Below are 17,540 nucleotides of genomic sequence, written 5' to 3'. Positions count from 1 at the left end.
TATTCGATACACGTGGATCCACAGTTTCCCGTTGGACATCGTGCTGATAGACGGCGTGATTCGGACACAGATGCTACGTGTGCTGCCGTCTGACAGAGAGGAGGCGAGCTTGAAATGTTGCAGTTTCCACAGTGAGTTCTTGCATTTGCTTGTTTTTGTCCTTCTTTGTACTTATTTTACACAGAGTCATCTTTTTTGTAAACACACGGTGAGCAAGGTATTGTTGCACAAAACCAGAATGTCCACTGCTGGGTACAAATTAGTCAGCAGCAACTTTCCAACTGGCTTATCGAATGAGAAGTATGGGCAGAAATCTGTGCCATCAGAAACTGAATTTGAATAAGTTAAATTTGAATTTGAATTGCTCAGATTGAATCTGAATTGTAACTTGAATAAATGCTTTTGAAAACTGAATTTGAATTAGTCTAATTTGAAATTGAATTTATGGTTTGAAAATGAATTGATTTGCTTTGAAACTGCATTTTATCCTTTAAAAATTCAGCTCTCGAATACTTTCAGTTTCACTTCTCACCATTCAGTTTCAGGTCTACAATTCAATTTCAGTTCCAAAATTCAGTTTTTTGGAACTTACATCCGGTTCCGGTTCAAGCGCAGATTAATAGAACTACGTTTTACTAGCGGACCGAAAGTGTTACTGACGGGAATCTACAGCGTCTTGAGCTGAATTAAGACTTCAGAAGTCATTCGTCATGTCGAATGACCAGCGGATAAACTCTCAGGTTGGTAATAAATGTATTACATGTATAAGAACAAGCGTCATGTTAACAAATGATAGCCGTAAGGTAACTTTTATGCTTATTGTAGCTGTTAGCTAAAAACGGTAATTTAGCGTAGTTTGCCCTGAATTCAGCTTTGACAACAAATATGATCGACTGTTTCTAGTAGAATTCCAAAGTTGTCATCTTGGACCCTCTCAGAGTGCCCCTCTGTATGCTTGCAGAGACCCCTACAGTAGGGAAACATGCAAAACGGTGCCCAAACCTTTGTGTTTTAGCTTTACACAGCATCCCAACTCTTTAGCTAACTTAATAACTTTAGCTAAAGTGAATAGTTAGTCTAATTCATTAGTGCAGCATTACTGGATCATCTCTGTTTGAAGTGATATACAACTATCACTGTGTTTAACTACCATAATAATTCTTAGGGTACTGAGTGCATGCTTAATTAGTTTTTTTTTTTTTAAACATACTGCTCCATTGCTATGTTTGACAGGCTGAAGTTGTCGGGTCACCTCCTAAATCGACCATCTTTTACAGGAGTTTTGTGCCAGAAATGGAGTGTCCACTGAAGACTGAAGATACTGAATCTCTACGCCTTGCCATTGATCCCTCTTGTGCCTTCATCTAGACAAGAGACATTAACTTAACCACTCTCATATGCTCTGTACCTACATCACCTTCTCTGACAGTCGTAGCTTGGCTCATCTGAGGGTGAAATTATAAGAATGTGTTATTTTGCAAAGTGCTCTCTAGGGTTCCTAAATAAAATATGGCATTGAGGTCATTTCTTTTGAATTAATCCCTTCTTCTGAAATATAAGAACCTCTCCTGGTTTTAATGGCACTTTGGATTTCTTTACTTTCTGTTCCACTCCCAACCCCAAATAGATGCTGACAAGCTGCCACAGTAACATGGAAGAGGGAAAGACGTTGGAAAGGACTACTACAAATAAACCTAATGTCTAACAATGAAAAGTGTAAAATAAGAACAATAATAATAATAAAGATAAAAGATGAAGTAACAAGTTTTTAGTTTTGTTTATTCCAAATGATCATCCAGATGTCTGTGACATGTGATGACAAACACCATAATGGAAGGCCTTTGTCATCACATGCTTAAACTCATATATTTTTGCATATGCTGAACAGGCAGTCAGACATGCTGTAACTGTGGAGTGGAAAACAGCATGAACACCATACGGCAGGGGTCTCAAACTCCAGTCCTCGAGGGCATGGAAAAGTTGCATGACACTGGCCCTTGAGGACTGGAGTTTGAGACCCCTGTCATATGGAATTTGACAGGTGTGGTTGAACTGCATGAAGACTCTGAAGTTTCTCTTCTCTTCTGGCAGGACAGGAATGTGGCCTTGTCCTGTGAGCCACTGTAAGGATGTACTTAGAGTAGAACTGGACTGTCACCGGCCTCAGGCTCTTCACCCTTTTCAAAGACAAAGCAGTCATTTAGATAAAATATTAGATATTGTTTACCTGTAAATGCACAAAGTCAATTTAGAAATGTAATTATTGTCAAGAGTGAACAAGCACTGATAGTGTAATCTACAGCTGTGGCCAAACGTTTAGAGAATGAGAAGTGTTGTTTGCTTATTTACAAAGTTTGCTGTTTCAGTGATAGTTGTATATCATATTATATCACTTCAAACAGAGGTGATCCAGTAATGCTGCACTAATGAATTAGACTAACTATTCACTTTAGCTAAAGTTATTAAGTTAGCTAAAGAGTTGGGATGCTGTGTAAGACATAAATAAAGCTAAAACACAAAGGTTTGGACACCGTTTTGCATGTTTCCCTACTGTAGGGGTCTCTGCAAGCATACAGAGGGGCACTCTGAGAGGGTCCAAGATGACAACTCTGGAATTCTACTAGAAACAGTCGATCATATTTGTTGTCAAAGCTGAATTCAGGGCAAACTACGCTAAATTAGCGTTTTTAGCTAGCAGCTACAATAAGCATAAAAGTTACCTTACGGCTATCATTTGTTAACATGACGCTTGTTCTTATACATTTATTACCAACCTGAGAGTTTATCCGCTGGTCATTCGACATGACGAATGACTTCTGAAGTCTTAATTCAGCTCAAGACGCTGTAGATTCCCGTCAGTAACACTTTCGGTCCGCTAGTAAAACGTAGTTCTATTAATCTGCGCTTGAACCGGAACCGGATGTAAGTTCCAAAAAACTGAATTTTGGAACTGAAATTGAATTGTAGACCTGAAACTGAATGGTGAGAAGTGAAACTGAAAGTATTCGAGAGCTGAATTTTTAAAGGATAAAATGCAGTTTCAAAGCAAATCAATTCATTTTCAAACCATAAATTCAATTTCAAATTAGACTAATTCAAATTCAGTTTTCAAAAGCATTTATTCAAGTTACAATTCAGATTCAATCTGAGCAATTCAAATTCAAATTTAACTTATTCAAATTCAGTTTCTGATGGCACAGATTTCTACCCATAGAGAAGCTTTGCAGGAGTCGTTGGCAAACCGGAGCTCTGGCCTTCGTGCTGAACTTCGGCACAGTCGCCTCCTGCTTGAGGACATTTCTGTTTTGGGTTTTACAAAGAAGACTCTGTCTGGCTGAAAATAACACTTGACTTGTTTATACTTCAGATACTGTTTTAGAACCTGAGTGAACAAAACAGACCTTGATTTAGAAAAAAGAAAGAAAGGAAATTCTTATCTTTTGTTGTGGCAACACTGACAGTTTTCTATGTGGATATGGGAGCCGGTTTTCCAGAGGAAGAAATACAATAAAGAAGGAGGCTTGAGGAATAGTGTTTCTGATGCAGTGGGAGTCGAGGTTCAGCCATGACTGTATGTCAACTAGTCTGAATGACAGGTGGAAACTCAATTTTTCCCTGACATTGTGATAAAAAGAGAAATGTCACTCCATCCACGGCAGGCGCTACTGCTTCACAATATCTCAGTGGAGAGCTCTGACTGTGAGCGAGAGGTGAGAAAATAAGGAGGAATTTCAAAAGCTCGGAAAAAAGCCTTACGACCTCAGAAGTGTGTTACGTTCATCCGATGTAGCACAAAGCTCCGTTCACTTGGCCTCTCGGGTCAGATTTAATCCTATTTGTTCACAACGTTGTGTCCCTTTGTCCTTGTTTGACATTTGCAGTTGGCGGTTATTTTTGGTGCTACTCAAATGAATTCATAGTACAGAGCAGGAGCTGCATGTGTAGACTCATCTAACAGCACTCTAGGTAGGTTAGTGGGATAAAAAGCCATTCACTCAACCTATTCTGCTCCCACTGAAAAAGAAAATAAACTGGCGCTACGCACAGCACCTGAGAGCGAGCGGGACAAGCGTGAGGAGAGGAGGCATGTGCGTGCCTCCAGCTGGCGTCAGACAGCGTGACCACCACAAAGAGATCTGTTTGGAGTAGATTCCACAAACTTAGTCCTTCAGACCTGTGACATTTAATCTCACTAAGACCTCATTTACTCTGTTCACCGGGTAACAACATTCCTAAGATTAACAACGAGCCCGCGCCACAAGCCTTTAGTGGAGCAGAGCAGTTTGTACCCATCCAAGCACACACACTGCACCTCTGTGTGATAAATAAGAAGCCGTTGTTCTGCTCTATACAAATATCAGCCTCGGTTTCAGGTGGATAAAAACTGTGGCAGAAGTCGGCTTTCCCGTAGGAGGAAAAGGAAAAACAAAAAAACTTCCAGGTATTGTGTGAGGACAAGCCTCGTCAATAGTGCTGGTTTCATTATAAGGATATTTGCTATGCAAACCTGAGGGAACAATGTTAGCTTTCTTACTGCAGGTATGTTCTGGCTGCCAAAACCTGGGCAGCGTGTAATGTTTACACTCCTCGGTGCCAGACTTTGTTTAGCCCACAGTGTCACTGGTGTATGACAATGGGACCAATGTTCCCATCAGGCACTACGATCCTGTTGTGTGATGTCTTTAATAAGCGCTGGGCCAGCTCAGGTAATCAAATATAAATGTGAGTGTTTGCTTGAGCAGTGGCTTTCATGAGTGAGGTGGAGGGGTTCCTGATCATCTCTATCAGAATGGTATAGGTGTAATAACAAGCGCCTGATTGGCTCATCATGTACAGTGTATTATTGGTGGCCACTTCTTTAGGTACACGTTCTCCAGACCACCCTTTGTCTTCAGGATTGCCTTCAACAAGTTGCTGGAAATGTTCCTCAGATTTTGGTCGGTCCTGCTGAGGTCTGTCAGCTGTACATCCACAGTGGGAATTTCCACCACATCCTGCTCTACTGGATTGATGTCTGGTGACTGTGGAAGTCTTTTGAGTACAGTCACGTTCAAGAAAACAGTTTGAGATTATTTGAACTTGATGAACTGACATGGCATCTTATCCTGATAGAAGCACAACCAGATGATGGTATACTGAGGTCAGAAAGAGATGGACCTGGTCACCAACTATACTCTGGTAGGATGTGGTGTTTAAATTATGCTCAGAGATCCAAAGTGTGCCAAAAAACGATCTCCCACACCATTACATGAACACAGCCCGCCTGAACTAATGATTGAAGGCAGGACGAATCCAAGATTTAATGTTGCTCACACCAAATTCCCACACTGCCATTCAAATGTCGCAGCAGATGTGAAGACTCATCAGACCAGGAAACATTTTACAAATCTTCTGTTGTCCAGTTTGAGTGAGCCTGTGTGGACTGAAGTTTCCTGTTCTCAGCTGACAAGAATGACCCGGTGTGGTCTTCTGCTGCTGTAGTCCATATGCTTCATATTGTGCATTCAGAGATGCTCTTCTGCATGTTGTAGCAAGTGCTTATGTGATTTACTGTTGCCTTGTTATCAGCTCCAAGCAGTCGGGCCAAACAACAAGGCATTTTTAAGCATATTCTCTGTAAACCCTAGAGATGATCGTGCAGGAAAATCCCAAATCAGCAGTTTCTTAAATATTCAGACTCGCCCGTCTGGCACCAACAATCACCTTTTCCCCCATTCTGTTGCTCACGTTGAACTTCAGCAGGTCATCAGGAGTTGCTAGCCCCGATTAGATATTTGGGTTATTGAGCAGCTAAACAGGTGTAATTACCGAAGGGGCCGGTGAGTGTAGAGTATGTTTGTATAAGGGATTACCTGCAGTATAGGAAAGCTATTTTGGTAATTTAAAGTACAAAATATTACTTCAATAAAAAGATAAAGTGATCTTTTCCTATCTGTCTGTCTAAAGGGCATGTTGGTAAAATATAGTGAATAGTGGGTAAGATACTGACTGGGTTTTTTTGGGTGGCCCTCTCATTTTATAAAAAAACCCCTAAATTTAATCTAAATATCAGCTCTATTCATTTATGTTACAGAAAATAATGCGTTTATTTGCTTTTCTTTTGTTTTTGTTTTTTTTTTCCCCGATGGGCTAATTAACAGTTTATTAATAAAATAAAAGGCAGAGAATTTGAAAATAATTTGCTGCAGCTGTAAAACTGGTCTGGGCTAGTGTGTTCCTATTATTTTGTCCACAGACTCTTCGCTCTGCTTCATCTGATTTTATTCCACATTAATTATATATTTTTTTAATTATTTCCCTGTGTTGTGTCTGCTTTTGTAATAAAACGTGTTGCTATGCGAGGACGGCGAGCGCAGTGAGCAGCGCAGTGTCACAAAGCGCTCCGTTCCGGGTTTTCCCGCAGACCCTGCGTGGCCCAGCTGAGGTGACTGGCAGGACTTGTTTACTGGTGGGGAGGCTCGCAGAGAGAGAGACGGAAAGAGGGGGAACCTGAGGGAGAGCGATCGCTAAACGGGAATCCAAGTTTTTACACTTGACCCGTCTTTTTAAGTCTTTTTTACGTATCGTTACCTCATCGTTTTTTTCTCCTGTCCTTTTCTTCTGGGCTGGCGGACTCGGACTGTTCACTTTAAGCGTGTTTTTGATTTTATTCTGATTTTGAACTCTCGTCGCCGACACCGAAACCTCGTTTGTTTTGGATTAGCTAGCTAACGTTAGCCGTTTAGCCCCCTCCAGCTAACGTTAATCTGAGGGAAGGAACGGGCGGCGTGGTGTGGCGACTTCCCTCACCTCACGGCGGCAGCGTGCACGGTGAATGCGGGCATTGTTGTTGTTATTTTCTGGCTTCTTTTACTCCTCGCGGGGAATGTGAGAGCAAAGTGGCGTTTTTTCAAACCTTTCCAGGTTAGTTTTCCCCTCTCTGCCGTTTTGTCGTTTTTACGGGCTTGCGGTGGTCAGCGGGGGTGAAGGAGTTCAGAGGGAGGTCGAAGCGAGGAAAGCTGCACGTTTTTCCTGCCGGAGTTTCCTGGGATGTGCTCCCTGCTCAAAGAAAAGGGAGACGAGCTTGTGTGAAGACACCAGGACGCAGGAGGTGATATAAAGACTTCTGAAAGAAAACGAGAGCTCAAAGGCTGCCTGTGTTTTTTTTGGGGGTGCTATTCACAACTCCAGCGCGTGTCTGCGTGAGGAAAACAGCGTTTTGTTTTTGAAATACCTCCCGGGGTCCTCCCTCACTGGAGCGGCACATTACAGGGAAATGAGCCCGGGGCCAGCGGACCTTCTTAGGGGATCTCCAAACTAGCTCTGTCTGTGTGTGGGATTATTATTATTATTAATAATAATAATAATAATAGCATTTTCCCCCCCTTGATTTAGCGGGGCACCAAAATCAAACAGATGAACGTGGACTGTCGACTTCACTTCTGGAAAATGAAATTTTTTACTCGCACATGTGTCGCCAGAACCCAGGATCACGTTATTTAGTGTCTCACGTACATAACACATTTGGCACAGAAGACAGTTATCAATTTATAACCCCCTTACAGGGGGAGGAAACCTCAAATCGGCTGGCTTTATTGGACCTTTTTAAGTTTTTAGCAATTTCTTAGTTCACTTTAAACATTTCTCCCTGAAGATTGGAATTTTTTTTTGAACGACTTCAAGAAGCGAGCATAACTTATCCTCCAGCCAAAATGAGGCGGCTGACGCTTAAACTGCGAGCACAGATGGTGTTGTTTATCATGTGCACCTGCATTATATGCCAGTGTGGACTAATAAAAGGAGAAAGTGAGTATTATTTCATTTTTTTAATGACTTCTTATAACTCATAACTTCACGTGAGTGTGAAGTGTGTGTTCGCGGGAAATGACCCTGTCCTAAGCGCAGATGTTTGCATTATAACATGAACAATAGTGTGTTTTTCTTGAACCTTGCAGTCACTGCTGGGGGGGCATTTTCTTCTTTTTATCAATCAGCGTGATAATGTGAGTCACGGGACTGTTGCTTTCATTTTGGCGCATGCTCAGATTCTCCTCCAGGTCTAATTAAGGGGCTCGTAATTTCAGTTTTGTGCGTGTGGCTGATAACTTGGCGCACAAATATTAATTATCGGCTAATAAACCCCGCCCCTCTCGCGCCGGCTCTTAAAGGTACATATTTTAGCGGCCCGCGCTAAATGCGCCACCCGAGGGTCAGATTAGTGGCTGTAACTGGACGAGGGTGGTCCGCGGCAGCGAGCCTAAACTGGGGGCGGCAGGATTGGCCCTGCGAGGCTTGCTAGGCCTCTCACGCGCACACGCAGCCTGGATGTAAACAAATTAGCCGCTGAGAAGTGTCCGCATAGGTGGCGGGACAGCCTCCATCTGCCTTCCGCTCCAGATCTTCCTCCCCAGAGTCTGCGCCTCGGTTTTATTTCTTTTTATCAATGAATTAGCGCGGATGGTGATTACAGCTATACAGATGTGCATTGCCACAGATTAAGCACGATCCAGCTGTGCGCTGTTTTGTTTTCAGCTGGTGCTTTAACACAGGGACACCGTGCACCATACTTGAGCCCACATTTTATGGGCCGAATGAAGTTAATGAGCACTGTTGCCCACTCTGGTATTTCTTATTTGTGTTATTTCTTATTTTTAAGGGTGATCTCAGTGAAATGAGAATTGCAGGGCCAGCTGTGAGGCCGCATTAGATGATACATTTCTCTGTATAATAGGTCACTTGTGTCTTATATCTCAAATTAAATGAATGAATGAGACAAACAAAGTCTGGAGCGCCCGTGAAATCAATTATTGAACATTTTGGGTGTTTGTCAGCGGTTTAACCTTTGGCCCACATTAATCCTTGTGAGATTTGTGTTCAGTGATTTTTGGACGACGTGTTGCCCAAGCCTCAGTGTTTTGTTTTTTTGGGTGTGTGAACTTGGTCCAAGTGAGCAGGTCGACCACGTAAATGTGTGGGCACCCATTCATAAAGTGGAACCTGTTGTTTTTCTTTTTGTCAGCAATGGTGGGACTCTCCAAGCTTCAGGTTGTGTTGCTTAAAATGGCTCCCGCCGGCCAGGTTCAAAGGAAACGATGTGGCTACTTTACACAGGTCATGTATGCAGACAGAACAGAGGCCCCTGAAAGGGGGTCTTATGAGACGGGCTGCTGGTACCCCTCCTTCCTGGTCTTTTTTATTTTTTTCCCTCTCTCGCGTCTCTCTCTCAGGGAATGGGGTACATGTCATTGGCTGTGAGGACTCTGGGAAGTGACCATATTTGGCACTTTTGAGATGTTTACGCCAAAAAAAAGGGGGTGGGGTCGGGGCAACAACCAAAATACTTTGAATATTTCATTCTGGATCCACATGCTGCCTGATACCTCCATCTCAGACACAAGAACGAGAAGAAGCCGTCCTGATAAATAACCCACGCCGTAGCCGACTGCACCTCAGAAAACATGTAACAAATCAGCTTTCACAGGCTGTTGTTTGATTGTGATTGGCCCATTTGTCACAGTTAATCAGGAAAGGTTGTTCAGATGTTGCCGCTGAGCTGTCTCCTGGTCTGACTTGTGAAAAACAAGTTGTGCAACTGCCCACTTCTGGCCCCCGTCAGGCACGGCTGTGCTGCTTGTGAGCATGCATGAATATACATACGTGCACGGCTGTGTTTCTTTAACCAGCGTGGTCGCACAGATTGGCTCTTCCCCTCTTGCGGTCTCAATCAAATCTCCAGAGCGGTGTCATTTATTCAGGAGGAGCAGTTGAAGAGTTGCTCTGACAGCTCAGCTAATGGAGAACCGCGTGCTGTTGTAAAAATCAAGGCTCAGCCTCCATTTGTCTGCGAGTTTGTCTGTAGCCCCTTTTGGACACTCAGGCACTCTTCAGTGAAGTGCACGTTGGCATTTTCCGACAATGCTGTGCACGTTGTGGAATGTCTTTGAAGTGGCCCACCATGTAGGTGTGTGTGTGTGTTTCACTTCGAGTATGTGCCCCAGCCACCCTTTGCTGTCTGCAGGATCTCATTTTTCAGCTACTGGCCAGCCTACTTCCTGGCAATGTATGTTTTCTATTTATATTTATTTGTGTGTGCGTTGATGAGAACACTGTATTAGGCTTCATCCGCATGTTTATGGGTGTTTCTTTTCATTTTTAAATGGGCAGTTTGTTTTGACAAAAGCCTGCGTTGGCGTGTTTTCACGCTCGGAGGTCGTTTCCTCTGGTCCGCATCAGTTAATAAGTGAAACTTGTGGCTTTTTTCCTGACGCAGAAAAATCCAAGTGAACCCAAATGCATCACTACGTCACCACACGAGAACGTTCAGTTTGCGTGTCTGAGGCGGGAGCAACATGGATAATTTACATTCATTTCACGGCTGGTTGCAAACCTGTACAGACCTTTGCGATTTAAAAGTACCTTCATCCTTATGAAATGTTATTCCTCCTCAAACCTGCAGCGTAAACCTGCTTGTCGGTTCGGATTGAGGTCGGTTCACGTTGGTAAACAGACGCTGCTGAGACCACGTCCTCCACAGGGTCTCAGTATGGTTGTTTGGTCGGCACCCGGGTGCGATTACTGCTTTCACATCTTTATGAGTGAAAAGAAAGAAGAGTTTGATTTTAAGGGACTAAACACCGCAGGTGTGTGGACGTCCTCGGACTTCTGGATAAGACAGAAGAGGAAGTCTTCACGTCTGAGGTGGTCAGACAGAAGTGTAAACACAGAAAGCTGTATGTACAGGCTAATTTAGCATTAGCATTCACCTGCACTTTACCATAGTTTGCTGGAACAGCCTGTGCTGCCTGTTTCATTGGCAACACACTGAATCTTTAAGGCTTTCATATCGCGGCCCGACGTTGATTGCAAGTTGCTGCCGTTCATTTCGCACGGTTCCTCGTTCACAGAGGCAGTGGACAATCGGGGTCATGAACTGAGCCTCCACCGGCTGTGTACTGGGTCCTGAGTGTTGGCCAGGAAGGCGATATGTACTGCTACAGGAAATTAACTGTTGGGGTGCCTTTGCTAAGTGCTTCCTCCTTTGCTCTTATCTTTCCAAGTATCCCTTTCAACTTCTAACTTGCCACTGTGTGCATGTTCCCGGCAGTTTTTATCAACAGCGGAACAAGTGGGGGATGGAAAACACGAGACGACTCTTCTGACTCCCACAAATTCACAGCTTGATGAGCCACTGAGTAAATGCATTTCTGCAGCACATCATTACTGTGCTAGCATGTTAGATTTACTTTTAAAATGCAATAAACATAAAGCCTGATTGACACTGCATACCTGCAGGTGTCTGAGGCTACTAACCATAGCCTCAGACACCTGCAGGTAGTAGGTGGTCAGAGGTGGAGGGTCCACTCTGAGTTGGGAACGAGTTACTACCTCGATTAGAGAAGTTTAGGAGAATTTTAGGGTGTTGCTCACGAGTGAGGGGAGAGCTGAGCGTAAAAGCAAGGCTGTCGCTTTACCTGTCGAGCTACGTTCCCACTGTCACCTGTGGTCACGAGGGTGGGTGGGTAGTAACTGAAAGGAGGAGCTTGCTGATATGAACAGTGGGAAGGAGTTTCCTCTGACAGGTGTCTCTCCCAGAGAGAGGCCTGTAAAATCTGTGTGAATATTTCATGCGTAAAAAGACTCTCCCGTCTGTAATGCAGGTGTTGCACATCTGAATAAACAGATCTGACCAATCAGATCACTGGATTTGGCAACAAGTGCACTCGTACCTCAAAATGTGCACCTGTGCTTATTATACAATGATGTGGAAATGGTCTCCAACCACCATGATACTGATTTGAAACTTTAATACAGGTGAAAGCGCAATAAATGCAATCCATTATTATTAAATGTAATTACTTGGAATTCTTCTTTTTTTTTTAAATCACGGTGAATGAAAATTTTACTGGTTTTGATGCTTACTACTGGTATTGTGACTTTCCAATACTGTGCCAATACCAGCACTACTGGTATCCGATACCGATAGCCAGTCGTAACATGCTAGGAGGCAAATGTTGCCGCGCTGCTGTCACCTTGCAAAATAAGCAAACAGTCAAAACGCGTTGATCCCGACATAAACCTTTCATTATGAAGAGGAAACCACGCTGTAACATCTAATGGCCGTCGCCGTGATCAGGTGACGTGTTTCCAGCCCATCGCAGGCTGCCAGCGCCGTGATAGGTTGTTGTTTTTAAACACAAAGCCTAGCCGATGCCCTCCTCCCTGACTCCCATTCCTAGATAGAGGAGTGTGACCGTTTATGTAAACCCCTGCTCACTGCACAGAAATGTGGTCTAGCTGAGAGGGGAGGGATGGGGTCACACCCACACACACATGAACACGCAGCGCGCCGTTACGCCATGCTGCAACAATCTGATTTGATAGTCCTTGTTGCTGTTTGGATCTGCCCTATTTTAACCGTTGGGGACTTCACACTGTAAACTCCAAGCTGAGCCAGTCCCGTAACGCAGGGATCAACAAAGGGATGTTTTGCAGATGAGACAATAAACCGAATAAGGCCGTGCAACTGATTTCTCATTCTTTGGCTTTCAAAAAAAGCGTAGCAGCTTAATTGATCCCAGTTACAGATTTGTACATCTGCAATACTGTTTGGGCCAGTTTATAAAGCAATGGTAACGTCTGCATCAGAGACGACGTGAAGCCCAGCAGGAGACGAAACGTTTATCAAACGTCTTTGCAGTTTGTGACACGCGAGTCTGGATTTACTGTCACGTCCCCGCTTTAGGCCAATGGAGCGATATGGACAGAACATGGAGGCCTGTCATGTGACTGAAAAGTGTCTGTTTGGCGCCCAGTGAGGCTGCTGGCAGTTAATGTAACTGCAAGCACACAGTCGTGCTGTCAGATCAGTTACTGAGCTCAGGGACCAAATGATAAACGAAGGTGACGAGTGCTGCAGAGAGAAATCAGTGGTGGACATATCTGACTGTAAATGCCAACAACATTAGCAGCTAATGCTTTTACAGATTTCAGGCAACGAATCACATCTGTGGTCTGAGGCGATCGTGGCTCAAGAGTTGGGAGTTCGTCTTGTAATCGGACGGTTGCCGGTTCGAGCCCCGGCTTGGACAGTCTCGGTCGTTGTGTCCTTGGGCGAGACACTTCACCCGTTGCCTGCTGGTGTCCGGCAGCCTCGCCTCTGTCAGTGCGCCCCAGGGTGGCTGTGGCTACAATGTAGCTGCCATCACCAGTGTGTGAATGGGTGGATGACTGGATATGTAAAGCGCTTTGGGGTCCTTAAGGACGAGTAAAGCGCTATATAAATACAGGCCATTTACCATTTGAATGACAGCTGCATAGACTGTACATAAAAGATGAACAAAGCTTCTGAGTTTGAAAAGAGAAGGCGGGAAAAGACTCTTCTGTTCAGCTGTTACAGTTAATATCTGACCTCATTAAATGTTGTCCTGCAGTGTGTGTATGGGCCACGTTTCTAGTTGAAGCCTTTATTAATTCCAGTGTCTGGGTTAAAGTGACGCAGACGAACTGTTGCCATATGAGTTTGACATTTCTGGGTGATGTGGATACGGCAGCCTTTTAAATATCACGTGAAACAATGGAAGATGTTAAAAAGTGATGCAGCTTTTCACGTTTCCTCCACGACAGCTTCTGCTCCCTCTACTCCTCCTTTAAACTCGAGCCTCCTTCCTTCCCTTCGTTTCACGTTCAGGGGTAAGCGGGTTCGCCGCCCTGGGCTCGTTCGTTTTCCTTCACACTGCAGATGCACACAGCCTGCAGACCTTTCTTCCACGCATGCACACACCTGCTCTGCGCTGTGGGAAAGCCTCCTCTTTCAGGCCTCTTAAAGGTGTGAACAGCATCCATTTGATGCCTCTCTCTTTATTTGCTTTCTCTTATTAACCCCGCCTGCTCCAGCTGGGTCTAAGCGATGCTTAACGTGTTCACCTGCAGGTTGTGCGCCGCATCACGTGGCCCTCTAAGATGATGTTGTTTGCTGCGTTGTGGCTACGTGTGTCTGCACATGTTTGTGTCCTTTTTACGAGAGCTCACGTGTACACGTTTAGTGTTCGGCGACTCGTGTGCCGGGTTGGGGTCTCTGTTTTTGTCCTGATCGAGTAGCATGAGATGCGTTGCTATGGTGACAGCACTAGCTGTGCTGGCAGTAAGTGACAGACCCTGCAGACCCAGCCTCTTCCTGTCTAAAGACACGTCCCACTGCACTGAGCCCGGTTATACATTTTAATGTGTGATTGTGGAGACTGAGGATTTAAGGTGCCAGCTGTGGCTTTCCCCCCTCTTCTAACCTAAGGCAGATGTCTGCCATAAGCAACCTAATCATTCGTGATTGTTTTATATTTAAAAGCACTTGAAGTGTGAGCATCTTGTCTCCTTCCACAATCAGCCCTGTACTGATCGGGCCCTAACTCGCCCACGGTCTGTCAATAACAGCACCTTAAAGCTAAATTCTGTCTCAGGCTTGCTGCAGTAAAAGAAGTGATGCAATTGATTAATAATCCTGTGATAAATGCAGACTGTGATTCACTCTTCAGTTTTGCATGATCACAAACACCCACAGGAGTCCTGCTTTAAAGACTGCGGTTCCTCAGCTGCAGCGGATCTTCTGTGATAACGTCCTGCAGCGGCCACGGACGCACACTGTTGTCACGGACCGGCCGTTAAGGTGTTGTGGATAAATGCAACAAGACAAAATGATGCGGCCGAGACAAAAACGTTGGCATTTTGTAAATATAATAATAAATGAGAATTCACTGTGTAAGTTTATTAGCAGCGTCCTTAATGCTCTCTGGTCGCTATGGTAACGGGTAAATATTTCTTTCAAAATAAGACGCACAACTACAACACGGGAAAGACCCAGAGAAACAGAGTTAACGATAAAAACCCTGAAAACCGTAAATTTAACACCGAAGGCTCAATTCTCGCGGCCCGGCACCAAACGACTCACGCACTGGCCCGCGGCCCGGGGGTTGGGCACCGCTGCTGTAGTGCGCAGCCACTTCTCTGCAGCAGCGTTACAACAGCTGGAAACAGAGGTGGAGACTACCACCTGCACCACCTCCAGCAGAGGAGGTCACAGCCATTTTCCAGATGGACCTTTTCGACCAAAGGTTCTCTTTGTCATGTTGGCTGAAGCTGAACTGATCAGTGAGCGAGTTTGTGCTTTTATGGTGGAAATCAAAAGAAGATGCTGGGTTTATAACACAATGCAGGGCAACAGCTGTTTGATCTTGATTGTCTGGATGAATTGATTACATCCCCTCCTCTGTTCACTCCACCTCTGCACCACTTCATGAAGCCAAAGTCAGAATCTGGCCTCGCTTCACAAAACTATCGGCTGAACCGTGAACTGTTTCTGCGTTTTAGGAGCGTCAATGATTTCATTGAGTAACGGGTGACCTTCAGGCAGTCACACGTGCAGTAACGGAGCTACTAACACCAGAATACGTTTGCTCGGGGACGTTTTTGTTAAATCTGGAGAACGTTTACAGCTAATCAGTTGAGCCGCCTCAGATTTGTTCTGGATCAAACGACCAACCGTGGGGAGTGTATAGATACATGACTCACAGCTGCTGAGCTACAGACGTGAGTGAGTCATGACTCTCGACCTGTAGAAACCGATATTGTCAGAGGATTTAAGGGAAACTGACGAGAGTTATTAGAAAACAGCTGTAGGTTCAGCCCTGCTGATGCTGGGCTGTAGAAAAGAAAATGAGATCCTTAATTGAAAGTGCAGACAGGCTGCAGTTTAGCTGAACTGAACGTGCAAAAACAAGCACGACCGAACACCTGAAGCGGTCCTTTTATTGCACACTTAATGTGGTGATCCTGGCTCACTTTTATTTAAACCGTAGTGTGAAAATGCCTTGTTGATGTCAGAGATCAGAGATGACCTGATACTTTGGAAGAGCATCTCTGAACTCACAGCACCGTTCAGCCTTGGAGCAGGTCGGCTACAGCAGCAGAAGACCACAGCAGGTACCACTGTCAGCCAAGAACATGAGCTTGTTTGATTCATATCACTGATCTGATGAGTCTGTTTGTGCGGCTGCAGTTGGCTGGTAGGGTCTGAATTTGGCATAACGAGAAGGAAGCGTGCATCCATCCTGCCTTGCAGCCACGATTCGGGCTGATGGTTGTTATGTGTTGGAACGGGCATTCATTTATGCCCACAGTGCACCAACCTCCAAGGTCTGGTACTACCAAGGAGTATCTAATAGAAGTGTCTGCAGAGTGTGTGACGGTGACGTACGTGAAACGCTGACGGCGCCCAATTTGTTTCAGTCTTTTCTTTTTTGGCTGCACTCTTCTTTTATCCAGAGCATCAGAAACTTTCCTCGGATGCTTGCTCGGCCTGCATGTTCCTAAAGCGGTAACCTTCTTCAGCTCTCATTGCTTCCTCATGTTAAACACACCAGGGGTGTGTCAGCGTGGAGGTGAATCCACGGGCCCCAGATTTACAACTCTGCTCCGATTGGCTTATTCAGCATGAAGGAACACGTTTATGTCTAAGCTTTAACATTGATTAGTTGGGCCTGCGGAGCAAACCCGGCGGCGTCTCCCTTATCGAAACTGTCACAGCACGACTGCACAAACGACCCGTGGACGCGTTATTTCCCTGTAGAGACGAGGTCCAGTCAGACCCAAAGGAACGAAAGGAATTCAGCTTTTTGGTGTGAATAAGTTAAATCTGGTTAGTACAGAGGGCCACACAGTCTCCTCCCCGTAAACAGCACGGAGTAAAAGGAGCGGCTGAGTGGAGCCGAGGCTGTCGACGGGCCAGAGGCCGATGCCAAGACGCTGTGAAAGGGGACATAGAGATGGAGTGCCTGTGACCAGTTTATGAGGCCGCATCAAGCGTCCCTAATTCCGTTATAGTTAAAGGAGGCCATATTGAATTATGCCTCGCTGTTAAATGACAGCGTAATGAATGGAAGTCGTTTTACAATACCGCCGTGGCCACAGACGCTCCACTCAGGGGCCTGTCTGTCAGAGGCTAGGTAACAGCCAGTGATTTGTTGGCTGGTTGGGCTGCGTGAACATTAACATGATGTCAGTATTAAATGCCAGAAATACATATATAGCACGCTCGTAGATGTTCTGTATGGAAAAACAAACAGGATGAGGGGATATTTCTGATGAATGAAAAGTTTATTGATCACACCGCTGCTCAGCGTGTACCGATATGAACGTGACGTTTAAAGGTGGGAGGCTGGGTTTCTGCAGATTGGCGGCGTGTTTGTGCTTCGGTAAATGGAAGGAGGCACCAAGACTGCGGGCACAGGCCGAGCAATGGAAAAGGGGGAGGGAGGGAGAGATATGGAAAGAAGTGAAGGAGGGAGGCAAGCAAGCATGTGTGTCTGCATATTTGTGCAAATGTCTGTGTGCTTCGAGGTTTTCCTGCAGCAGCCAGTGAGAGCCGGTGGTCCTACGGTGCAGACAAACGGACCATTACACGGACGCCGGCCGCTCTGCTCGCCGTCCCTCCGGCCTCTGCTTTCTACCGTTTTCCGTCCGTGTTTATCGACCCTTCGGACATCAAATCTGATGTCCTGGTAGTCGTTGCG

The 17,540-nt window shown here is 45.1% G+C and overlaps 1 protein-coding gene across 1 annotated transcript in view; it reads left to right on the top strand.

Annotated features, from left to right (window-relative positions):
- Nucleotides 1-6,446: 6,446 nt before the first annotated feature.
- insrb (insulin receptor b) overlaps nucleotides 6,447-17,540 on the top strand; it is a 75,957-nt gene continuing 64,863 nt past the window's right edge. The window contains exon 1 of the mRNA XM_085397177.1: nucleotides 6,447-7,785. Coding sequence (XP_085253303.1) covers nucleotides 7,692-7,785 — 94 coding nt within the window. The 5' untranslated portion in view covers nucleotides 6,447-7,691. The remainder of the gene's footprint in view (nucleotides 7,786-17,540) is intronic.

This window comes from Rhamphochromis longiceps, linkage group LG23, assembly GCF_057381845.1.
Source record: "Rhamphochromis longiceps isolate RC_006_pf linkage group LG23, R_longiceps_female_GT1.1, whole genome shotgun sequence".
Classification (NCBI taxonomy): domain Eukaryota; kingdom Metazoa; phylum Chordata; class Actinopteri; order Cichliformes; family Cichlidae; genus Rhamphochromis; species Rhamphochromis longiceps.
Note: the sequence above shows the minus strand (reverse complement) of the source record. Positions and strands in the feature narration are given on the sequence as shown.